This window comes from Centruroides sculpturatus, unplaced genomic scaffold (genome assembly GCF_000671375.1).
Source record: "Centruroides sculpturatus isolate CEXI.00-Female unplaced genomic scaffold, Cexi_2.0 scaffold61, whole genome shotgun sequence".
NCBI classification, from domain to species: Eukaryota; Metazoa; Arthropoda; class Arachnida; order Scorpiones; family Buthidae; genus Centruroides; species Centruroides sculpturatus.
Genome location: NW_019384572.1, coordinates 484,513 through 497,090, shown reverse-complemented (window position 1 = coordinate 497,090; position 12,578 = coordinate 484,513). Strand labels below are relative to the sequence as shown.

General features: G+C 32.7%; 1 protein-coding gene across 1 annotated transcript in view; it reads right to left on the bottom strand.

Annotated features, from left to right (window-relative positions):
- Positions 1 to 12,578, bottom strand: part of LOC111624237 — a 71,307-nt gene that overhangs the window by 25,480 nt on the left and 33,249 nt on the right. Inside the window, exon 5 of the mRNA XM_023367052.1 lies at positions 12,078 to 12,236. Coding sequence (XP_023222820.1) covers positions 12,078 to 12,236 — 159 coding nt within the window. The remainder of the gene's footprint in view (positions 1 to 12,077; positions 12,237 to 12,578) is intronic.

Here is a 12,578-nt window from a genome sequence, read left to right as displayed (position 1 = left end):
TACGAGACCGCATCATTCTGCTGGTAGCTCCAATATACATAATTTCCTCCCCTGATGTTGTATGTTTTAATGGAATTATATAAACCCCCGATTTTTCATTCAAGGTGAGAATGTCTCTGTCGTTGCACAATGTTCTTCGTAGTGTCGGTTGAGGGGTTATAGGCAATATAAAACCATGCTTTCTGAATATGCGCGTTATTTTTAGTGAGATGGTGCCCAAGTACGGTATTGGAGGGTTTATTATCTTTAGGTTTTCTTTGTTGCTGAGGAAAGATTTTGGAAATAATTTATTTATGACCCGGTTGTAGAGATATCGATATTTGGAATTAGAATATCCGGCATTGTGCATTGCTCTTTTGATGATTTGTAATTCTTCATCAATTAATGCCTGGGAGGATGGAATGAGGAGCGCTCTCCGAATAAGCGAAGTAATAGCAGAGTTGACGAAGCTTGTGGGTTGGAAAGCAGTTACAGGGATAATATCTGGTCCTCTGTTGTTTTTATGGTGTACCGCAAAAGTTAGCTCCAGAGATCTATGCACTTCTAAATCTAAAAAGGAAATTGTATTATTTTGCTCCTCTTCTACAGTAAAATTGATAGAAGGATATATTGAAGCTAGCATTTGAATAAATTTGTCTAAATCCTCTGCAGAACCATCCCATGCAAGCAAGATGTCATCGACATATCGTAGATACATGATGGGATAGTGGATTGTTAAAGGTGCATGGAAAATACGATTCTCTATATTCCTCATGACAAGTTCTGCTAAAATAGGTGACAAGGGGGAGCCCATTGGTACACCCTGGGTTTGTTTGTATATTTTGCCATTGAATTGAAAATAGTTGTTTTCTGTGATAAATAAAAGAGCTTCACGCAAATGTAATACATTTGATATGGGGTGTCCAGAACTCAGTAGAAGTGCATTAGCCAGCATGACAGCTTCAAAATGTGGTACCGATGGATATAATGAAATAACGTCTATTTTGTATAACCGGTACGAGTTAGTGGGAAGGTTACTTAGTGTAGTTACAATGTTAGCTTTAGCATTTAAAACGGCATTGGTTACTAAGTTGGAGGGTGGTACTAAAGCAGAGATATGTTTTGCCAGTGCTGTCTCGAGGAAATATGTAGGATGGGAGCGTTTATTAATCAACGGTCTTAAAGGCCAAGTAGGTTTATGTGTCTTCACTTCAAAGAATAATCTTGGGCAAGCAATGTTCGTTGGCGGATTAAGAGAACCAGTTAAAGAAGCTGTTACCCCTGTAAGTGCAATAATCTTGCGTGTCTTCCTTAGTATAGTTGGTGTCGGATCCTCTTTTAGTATAATTGATTCAGACTGTTGAAGGAATTCATTGGATCTTGATAGGAAATCCTGGTTCTTGCATAACACAAATCTTTTATCTTTATCTGCTACCAATAAATTTAAATGATTGCTTGTAAGATACGATTTAACTATCCGAGCAGTTTGTGCATTTGAATTTCTGGATTTCGAACTTCGTTTTGATGCTATGTTGGTTATTGCAGAAAGCTCCAATTTAGGTTGCAATTCTGGACAGCAAGTGTTCTTTATAGCAGCGATGGTGGGAGGAATGAGTTGTGCATAATCAAACGTTGGAGTAGGTATGTGTTTCGGACCTCGTGTTATTATTTGATGAATGTTTGCTGGTACATTTGCATTTGCAAAATTATAATATGGAATTTCAATGGTTTTGCTTCGTTTATGGCAGGACGTTTTCTGTAACCAATAATATTTACTATTCAATTTCTTCCTGACTGCTCGTGCATTTTTGTTAGCCATATATCTTATCTTGTCTAGTTGTTGGTACAGAATAGATGGATCACACTGTTTGTCGAAAAGGAGGTGGGCCAGGTACATCTTATCCTCTTCTTCCGATATCATTCTGCGTTTATTCTTAATCAGTTTTGCCAGGAGACTTCGTTCCATTCGAGGTAATAGTGTTCTAACTTCTCTTGGAAATGCTTTATGTTTAAAAGAGATGCACTTGGGGATGAGTCCGTTCTTTCGACACTTTAGTAAAAACCAAAGTTGGGCTTTTTGCCTCAACCACAATGTTCTGGTATCCAATAAAGCAAAGAAGTGTTTTTTAGTAGTATTCATGAATGAAAATATAGTTCACTTCACGCCAGCCTTTAGAAATTAAAATTATGACACTTACGTGTTGCGGCGTTACATGACGTTTATACATGAACTTTCAGTGTAACTCACAATTGTTACACTGAAAGTTCATGCATAAAAATGGATCTTAAGTATAACAATAAAGTTAAGGTTTGTAGAGGCACAAATTCTCTGAATATCTTTTCAGTCTATCACTGCATATATGACCACCAACAGACAACATAAGTCTTCGCACAGTTTATTTCCACCAGCGTCCACTCTCCACAGTCAGATGAAGAAAAGAATAGTATGCATCTACTAGTTGAAATTCATCAATCATGCTCCTCACAAATGTTCTTCATAAATGTTAAACAATGGGTACACAATGGGTGCACATGTTATTCAAACTTCAGTAGTAGTATGATCAGAGTGTTTGATACCAAATAATATGCTTATGTACAAATTAACTATATATAGTAATATAATATACAAGATATATATACAGTGTAGGCCATTCAATCATAGCTAAAAGTGGTAATATTAGAATAGTTATAGGTCTTCTTCACAAATTAAATAATTAGGTATAATAATTAGGTCAAGCTCTATACACTGAATGTAAAGGTAATGTAATGATAACCTGCATGAATGAAAATAATGAACGACGTCAAATATATATGAAAGCCATGCTATATGTGCCACACCTTAAAGGAAATTTAATCTCAGTCAGAAGACTAATGAGATTAGGGTTTGCCATAAAATTTGAAAAAAACATTTGCTCTATCTAGAAAAATGGAATAACAGTAGCAACGGCAATAGCACACACATGTTTGTTTGAGCTCGATAAATCTCATAAAGTACTTACAGTAGTTAATGATATGAAGGAATGCATCCATTTATGGCATAGAAGATTAGGGCACCATGACATGAACTCCATAATTTCGATGCAGAATAAGCGATTGTCTACAGGAATAAATATTCAAAAATGTCGCATATTCAACCCTTGTGAATATTGCATCAAGGCCAAGATGACTACTAAGAGTTTTCCAAAGAAATTGGAAACTAAACAGCAACGCTGAGGGCAACAAATACATTTTAACCATGATATATTTTAGTGTACCTACTGTAATCATCTATCTTCTTAAACATAAAAGTGAAGTACCTGATAAAATAAAGGAATATGTTTAGTATGTACAAACAAAATTTGGAAGAACTCCTCAATGAATCAGATTGGACATAGGAGGCGAATTTTCAAGTACAGTAATACCCCGAACTTACACGATAGGTGGGACCGAGCAATAACCGCGTAAGTCGGGGTATAATTTTGCAATTTGTGTAAAATTCAAGTCGGATGTATGTAAGCTAATAAATGTTCTCGTTAATCTTATCTCGCCTTTTAATTCGTTCACGGTTACAAGAAATCACTACATAGAGTCTCTAGAGTCTCCGTAGATATAACAAACACAGAAATAAATAACACAAAATAAATTGTAACTATGTGTCGATTCTGCGCGACACGTCCGAACGTGTAAGCTGAACAATAGTGTGATGGAGTGAGTAATTGAGAGTTGCGTGGCACTCAAACAAAAGACGAATCGACGAGATTTGAAAATCGCGTAACTCTGGGTTCACGTAAGTCGAGGTATTACTGTACCAACTTACAGACATTCTTTAAAAATGAAGGCATTCTATGGGAAACTACAGCACCTTCTTCACCACAACAAAATGGAGTAGCAGAAAGGAAAAATAGATATCTGACAGAAATGACAAGATGCATGTTAATTGATGCTGGATTACCAAACAAATACTGGGGAGAAGTGGTGAATAATGCAAATTATCTACAGAATAGATTAATTACTAAAGCAAGTGAAACAACTCCATATGAAAAATGGCATGGAAAGAAGTCAAACCTCTTGCATGTAAGAATTTTCGGATGCTCAGCCTATGTTATTAAACCTAAAGATCGAAAGAAACTAGAACCTAAAGCCACAAAACTAATTTTTGTAGGATACGAGAGAGCATCAAATGCTTATTGATTAGTTGACATAAAAACTGATAAGATAACAATAAGCAGAAATGTTCACTTTCTGGAAAACTTCAAGCACAGAGACTCTGAAATCGATATACATGATGATAAAGAAAATTCGAAACAAGTTACAATAGTTAATAATACTAATTTCAAAGAAGAATGTGAAACAAAAACAAGGGAACAAGAAATGGAAGAAACTGGCATACATTTAAGGAGATTGGAAAGAACTACTAAGGGAGTACCTCCTATAAGGTTAATTGAAACAATAAATTTATCAGTGACTGATGATGGAGTAGAACTGAGAGAATATAGCGAGGCAATCACAGGCAAACATTCCAAAGAATGGAGTGAAGCCATGGATAAGGAAATAGCAGCCGTGAAAAATAACAACACATGGAAAATTAGGAAATTACCTCCAGGTAAAACTGCAATAGGAAGCAGATGGGTATACAAAATTAAGAGAGATGTAAACAATAGAGTTAATCGTTTTAAGGCTCGTTTAGTCACTCAAGGAAACACACAAAAGTATGGCTTTGACTACGATGATGTATATGCTCCCGTGATCAAAACTGCCACCCTTCGAACACTCCTAACTATAGCCAGAATTAAGAACATGAAAGTTAAGCATTATGACATTGAAACAGCTTACTTAAATGGAGACTTATCACACAAGGTATACGTAAAACAACCTGAAGGATATGAAGAAGGATCACCAAACATGGTTTGCAAATTATTGAAAAATATATATGGCTTGAAATAAGGAGCAAATAATGGAATAAAAAATTCAATGAAACATTGCTATCTAAAAGATTTAGAGGAAGTGTGGCCAATCCCTGTCCTTATACCAGAGGCCATAAAAGATGCTTGTATTTAGCAATTCATGTAGATGACATAATAGCAATGGCCACAGACGAATGTACGTTAACCAAACTTGAGACCGAAATGAAAGAAATGTTTAAAATCAAGAATTTAGGTGACTTAAAATATTATCTGGGAATACAATTTGAAAGAGACGAGAACGGAATATTTTCACTCCACCAAGAAAGATATGTCAATAATAAATTACAGGAATTTAACTTATCCGATTCGAGACCATCTAATATTCTTATGGATACAGGATACTTAAGTAGAAATGAAATGCCTGATACGTTCAAAAACAACAATGTATACAGAAGTGCTATTGGATCTTTATTATATCTAGTGACTAACTCATGTCCAGATATTGAGATAAGTACATCGATATTAGCGAAAAAAGTAGCAAAATCTTCAGAAAGTGATTGGGTGGAAGTAAAAAGAATCTTTCGTTATCTGAATTCAACAAAAAAGAAGAAACTTAAATTAAGAAATATTTATGAAGAATGGTTGTCTCTTTAATCCGACAAATTCTTTCGGTAGACTATCTTACAGCATCAGGTTAATGAATTCTTTTAATATATTTTTACATATGCATTTCGAACTGGTTTCATATTTCCAATTCCTCTTCAGTGTTCTTTAAGGATTTTACACATTTCCCTTTATCTTCAGTTAGATTGTTACAGTGATACGGCACTTTCATTTTATCACATTACAGTGGTACCTCAGGATACAAACGTCCCAGAATACGAAATTTTCAGGATACAACATGAAATTCGAACATATTTTTGCTCCACGATACGAACAAAAACTCACCATACGACGTTACATTAGTTCACAGTGCCATTTTTTTTATTCACTTCTGTTTATTGGTCTCAGTCAGCGTGCTTGTTTCGTCATGGAAGGATCTCGATCGATAAAGGAAATCTTGAAGTATTATCAGAAAGTGACTGATTTTATTGAAAAGAAACATCCTGAAAAGGTTCATGTTGGCCGTATTGCTGCTCGGAGTAATGATATTTGCCTAAGTCATTTTAGAAACATTTTAAAAAGTAGGCAAAGCCAAACCTCTATGAACAGATATTTTACCAAGCAACCTCTATCCAGTGAAAGTGCTGGTGGAAGTGAAGGAAAGAAAGCAAAAAGCAGTGAATAAAAATTAAAAAAGATAAAAAAAAGATAAAAAATTAGTGTTGTTTTATAAGTTATTTTTAAGTTATTGTTGCATTATGTTATGCAAGTTAAGTTTTTAGTATCATTTCCCTTCTCCCTCTCTTTCGCCACCAGTTTACACCTTCACCGTCGTCAATCCTCAAAGGTAAAGTGCAAATAAAACTACATTTTTTTTTTAATCAATTATTATTCTATTATGGTTATTTATATATTTAGAACTACAAAATGCATTTTTCAGTGTTTTCCTTACTATACTTTTTTTTTAATGTACTACTTAGCTTTAATTTGAGTGTGTTTTGGTGTTGGAACGAATTATTTGGTTTTACATGTAATCGTATGGGGATAAATGATTCACCTTACGACATTTTCATGATACTATCTCAGTTTCGGAACGAATTAATTTCGTATTCTGAGGTACCACTGTATATTGCCTACTTTGGTATGAATCGTAGTATGATTTAACAATTGAGGTTTTTTCGAAAAAAAAATATATTCTACTAAACCAACCTTAAGNTTTTTGAGTTTATGCTGTTGAAATAAATAAATAAATAAATAAATAATTTTAAAAATTGTTGGATTTGTGTACACGTTTATTGGGCCGCATTCGAACTCCTCTTGGGCCGCATGTGGCCCGCAGACACCCCTGCAATAGAGTATGCATGGAGGTACCTTTATAAAAAATTTGGGCAAAGTTAGCCTATATTAATTCAATCTCTATATCGTAAAATGTATGCGTGATAAGTTCAATTACGAGTTTTAATAGTTATACCGTTGAATTTGATTTATGTTACATGTTATTCGAAATTTAAATTGTTTTTCAAATAGTATCATTCAAGCATTCCAATCCGGAATTCATTATAAAAAACCTGATGCAGACCTTGACAAAGGCTGAAAACGTTTGTTTTTGTTAATTTATTACTGGTAATTAAAGGTTTTGTGACATGTGATTACCTCCAGTAATTCAGAAAAGAGATAGTATTAAGAATTCCATTGAAAAGAACTAACAGATTTCTGAATCTAAGACTGATATCAAATCCATGTTCAGATGAATGCCCCAGACTGATATTGAATACTACAAAACTGCCTTAAAAATAAAAAACAGTGATGATTATGCTGCTTAAGTGCAATATGAGAAGTTTTGTGATAATAAATTGCTTATACAACTTCTACTATGCAAAAATCCTGTGTAAAGACTATAAAGGAATTATAAAATATATACTTTGTAAATGCTTAGAAAATAAATTTCATTAATAGAAGCAGGTCCCTGTTGGGTTTAATTTAGTTTGTGTCATGCTAATATATATTGTCGGTCGGTGTTATCATGTTCGTCATGTTTAAAAAAAAGAAAATATTAGAGAAAACGATTACAATGATAACAAATTAATTTGGAAAAAATTTCGTTGTAAAATTAAAAAAAAAATTAACTTTGCAATATTATAAATGTTACCAAAATTTGCCTTAAAATGAAATCTATGCGGAGGAGAAAGGATAATTTTGGTTTTAACAACTATTTAAAAACTCATAAGCTACAATGTATCCAAGCGAACGAAAATAAATTATGAATATTCTAAAAATTACAGATTATTTGATATCATCATTATTACCACAATATGAAAATCTAATATTAGGCAAAATGAAAAACCTTCAAAGGCTCATTTAATACTCAGTATTGTAGTAAAATGTATTCGTGAATATAACTGGCTTGCAATAAAGCAGCATAATTGATATTACCACTGAACAAAACATATGAATGTAATTTTAATGTAAAAAAGTCTTCCAAATCGGTGGCAGAATAAAATCCTTTTGTAATGATAAACGTAATTAAATCAACGAAGGAAAATTAATATTCACAGATTATCAACTGAAATGCCTAATAAGTGTTACAGTCATATCTAAGTTACATACATAAGTATGAAAATAGTTTTGAAACATCAATAAGTAAATACTCAAATTTTACGTGATTTACAAGACTTTCTGACATGAAAAACAATATCGAAATACCAAAAACTAGACAAAAAACATACACAATTCTCAAAACCAAATACTTTGGTGTGATATTCTCTATTTTCAGATATTTTAAAATTTGTGAAATTAGACAAGTGACATATTCTTGATAATTCACAAAATGTATTCTTGAAGACAATTATAGCAAATTAAATAAATTTCACTGAAGAATTAATACACCAAAATTTCTTAATGCACGAATTATGTAAAATTATTGACATATTTTAATAAATAAGATATAGCCCAAAGTGTTTCGAACCTACACTATATAAACTGAATTTCCAAAACTTTGAAATATTCTGAATGAAGATGTAGAAAAAAATTGATAAATCACCTCGTTATAAAATCGTATTATCATTTACCTCGAATGTAAATGGTCTAAAAATAGTCTTCCAAGTCGGCTTCAATTTCTGTTCTTTAATTATAAAATGTATCGGTATCATGTGAGTAATCGAAGAATAATCAGCCAAGTCAAAGACATTCTTACTCATATACACAGGAAAAGGGGACATGTCTGCTTCCTGTCAGAAAAATAAACACAATAAGAAAATTCATGGAACGTCAATATTTGTAAGTATAAATAAATAGTTAACTACAAATACCTTATTAATTATCTGTCCCATCATTCCATAATAACTTCCATTTGGATGCTGTTGTAAAGCAACTTTTGGCATGGGTTGAATGACTTCATACCTACAAAAATTTCGATTTTTCATAATTTTATTAAATCTATAATCTGTTGTACAGTCTCATTTTTATAAGAATACTAGCTGCAAGAACCCGCTTTGCTGGGCAAAACGTAACGATAGTGAGGATTAAGATAATTANTCTTTGGTGAATGGTTGTCTCTTTAATCCGACAAATTCTTTCGGTAGACTATCTTACAGCATCAGGTTAATGAATTCTTTTAATATATTTTTACATATGCATTTCGAACTGGTTTCATATTTCCAATTCCTCTTCAGTGTTCTTTAAGGATTTTACACATTTCCCTTTATCTTCAGTTAGATTGTTACAGTGATACGGCACTTTCATTTTATCACATTACAGTGGTACCTCAGGATACAAACGTCCCAGAATACGAAATTTTCAGGATACAACATGAAATTCGAACATATTTTTGCTCCACGATACGAACAAAAACTCACCATACGACGTTACATTAGTTCACAGTGCCATTTTTTTTATTCACTTCTGTTTATTGGTCTCAGTCAGCGTGCTTGTTTCGTCATGGAAGGATCTCGATCGATAAAGGAAATCTTGAAGTATTATCAGAAAGTGACTGATTTTATTGAAAAGAAACATCCTGAAAAGGTTCATGTTGGCCGTATTGCTGCTCGGAGTAATGATATTTGCCTAAGTCATTTTAGAAACATTTTAAAAAGTAGGCAAAGCCAAACCTCTATGAACAGATATTTTACCAAGCAACCTCTATCCAGTGAAAGTGCTGGTGGAAGTGAAGGAAAGAAAGCAAAAAGCAGTGAATAAAAATTAAAAAAGATAAAAAAAAGATAAAAAATTAGTGTTGTTTTATAAGTTATTTTTAAGTTATTGTTGCATTATGTTATGCAAGTTAAGTTTTTAGTATCATTTCCCTTCTCCCTCTCTTTCGCCACCAGTTTACACCTTCACCGTCGTCAATCCTCAAAGGTAAAGTGCAAATAAAACTACATTTTTTTTTTAATCAATTATTATTCTATTATGGTTATTTATATATTTAGAACTACAAAATGCATTTTTCAGTGTTTTCCTTACTATACTTTTTTTTTAATGTACTACTTAGCTTTAATTTGAGTGTGTTTTGGTGTTGGAACGAATTATTTGGTTTTACATGTAATCGTATGGGGATAAATGATTCACCTTACGACATTTTCATGATACTATCTCAGTTTCGGAACGAATTAATTTCGTATTCTGAGGTACCACTGTATATTGCCTACTTTGGTATGAATCGTAGTATGATTTAACAATTGAGGTTTTTTCGAAAAAAAAATATATTCTACTAAACCAACCTTTAGTTAGATTGTTATTCTACTAAACCAACCTTTAGTTCGAAAAAAAAATATATTCTACTAAACCAATCTTTAGTTAGATTGTTACAGTGATACTGCCGTATCACTGTAACAATCTAACTAAAGATTAGTAGAATATATATTTTTTTCGAATAAACCTCAATTGTTAAATCATACTATGATTCATACCAAAGTAGGCAATATAATGTGATAAAATGAAAGTGCCATATCACTGTAACAATCTAACTGAAGATAAAGGGAAATGTGTAAAATCCTTAAAGAACACTGAAGAGGAATTGGATATATGAAACCAGTTCGAAATGCATATGTAAAAATATAATAAAAGAATTCATTAACCTGATGCTGTAAGATAGTCTACCGAAAGAATTTGTCGAATTAAAGAGACAACCATTCATAAACAAATATACAGCTTTAACCAGTAAATTCAACATTTATGAAGAATTAGAACCTAAATGTTATGTAGACGCCGACTGGGGAGGCGATCGTCTAGATATTTGCACAGGATATTTCACAGGATATTTGCTCTTGCTAAAAGGAAGTCCTATCCATTAGGTTAGTAAAAAGCAACAGTGTGTAGCACTTTCGTCCACTGAAGCGGAGTACGTAGCCTTTGCAGAAGCTACTCAAGAAACTGTATGGATGAAACGACTTCTAGAAGAAATAAATCTACCAATTACAACACCTATCAAAATATTTGAGAACAATCAAAGTTGTATTCGACTTTTAGAATTAGAAAAAGCACAACAGCGCAAGAAACATATCGACACAAAATACCATTTTGTACGTGATTTAAAGAATTCAGGAGAAATTACTGTAATCTATTGTCCGAATAAACGGATGACAGCCGACTTGTTAACAAAGCTGCTAGACATGAATAAGGTTAAGAAATTTACTCGCAATATCGGATTGTATTAACAAACAATCATTGAGGGGGTGTGTTGGAATCAACGATCGCGATGTTTTGTAATGTTCTTCTGATATAATAAAAGGTTGGTGGCATTCTTGACCTCTCGGGAAAGGTGACCTCATTTCACTCTCCCCTTTTCTAGCTCTGACCTTCCATGAGTAAAGACTGTGTAATCTTTGTGCACTCTGTTCTTTTGTTACACAACCAGTTACATTAATCCAACTGCCTTTTTACTAATCTCTCTGAAAAGCAATATCTAGTCTAACAGTATATTCGTTTCTCCTAGTTTTAATGGTACAATTAATTTCTCTTCATCATTAATTTTTAAAACATCAAAAAGTTTTAATTGTCTGTAATCCAAAGGTGTGCTGCACTTAGTTTTAGCAGAAATCACTTCAGAAAGTATTTTAGAGTACTTTTCTTGAGAAAAATAAAAACAATTGTATTTTTGTTTACTTGCAATTAATGCACATAACTTTTCAAGAAAAAAGTTCTTGGTTCACTGCAGTATCCATTCAATATAAATTAGGGTATTGGATAAAAAATAAAATTTAAGAAAATGTTGCATGCACCAGCAAACCTTACATAAGACTGACAAACAGCAGTGGTCCAGAGTATAACAAATAGATATCATGTGATTTTAATCATGGCAGAACAAAGGATTTGGCAACAGACTGTCTCCTTTCTGTCAACATCGGCTTCTCAGGTGTCGTTTCAACCTCCACCAAAGCTTATCTGTGCTTGTTGACATACACCAGCGATTGTTCGAATATATAATAATATAACCAAATATTCAGTCTTTCACCGATGTATTTTGTATGTGTCAACATTTACTGGAGAATATTGACATTCTCTAATTTTGGTCTTTCATGGTAACATATATATATATATATATATATATTATTAAAAAGTAATTTTTAATTTATGTATTAAATCAATATGAAATACAATAAATAAAATAATTACCTCTTAATGTCATGTAAATTTCGTCTTGTAAATTATAAAATGAACTTTCAGATGGAAGTTCATTTATTTTATGTTCCTTGATCCATTTTCCACAGGAATACAAATAAAAATCTTCACATGGATCCGCTGAATTATTCATTGAATTTAATAATGTTGCAGCTATCGAAAATTGCATAAAGTGAATAATGAATATCTTTAATTAAAAAATTTTTTGTATAAATAAATTATTAATAAATATGTTTTTATATACAGGGTGTATCAGAATGATGTTTTAAAAATTTGGGAGATTGTAGAGGATGAAATTTTGAACGTTTTGATATAAGGAACCTATAGCCAGAAATTTGAACTAAAGTGTCTACAGTGGTAGGAAGTGCTTGACCGCCCTTCACTTTGGTAGCTACCCTTCCGTCCATTGACGTCATTTTATTGCTGCGGATGGAAGACTGTAAATACACAACTACAGTGGTCTAATTGAGCCTGTGTACAGGACATTGTGTACTT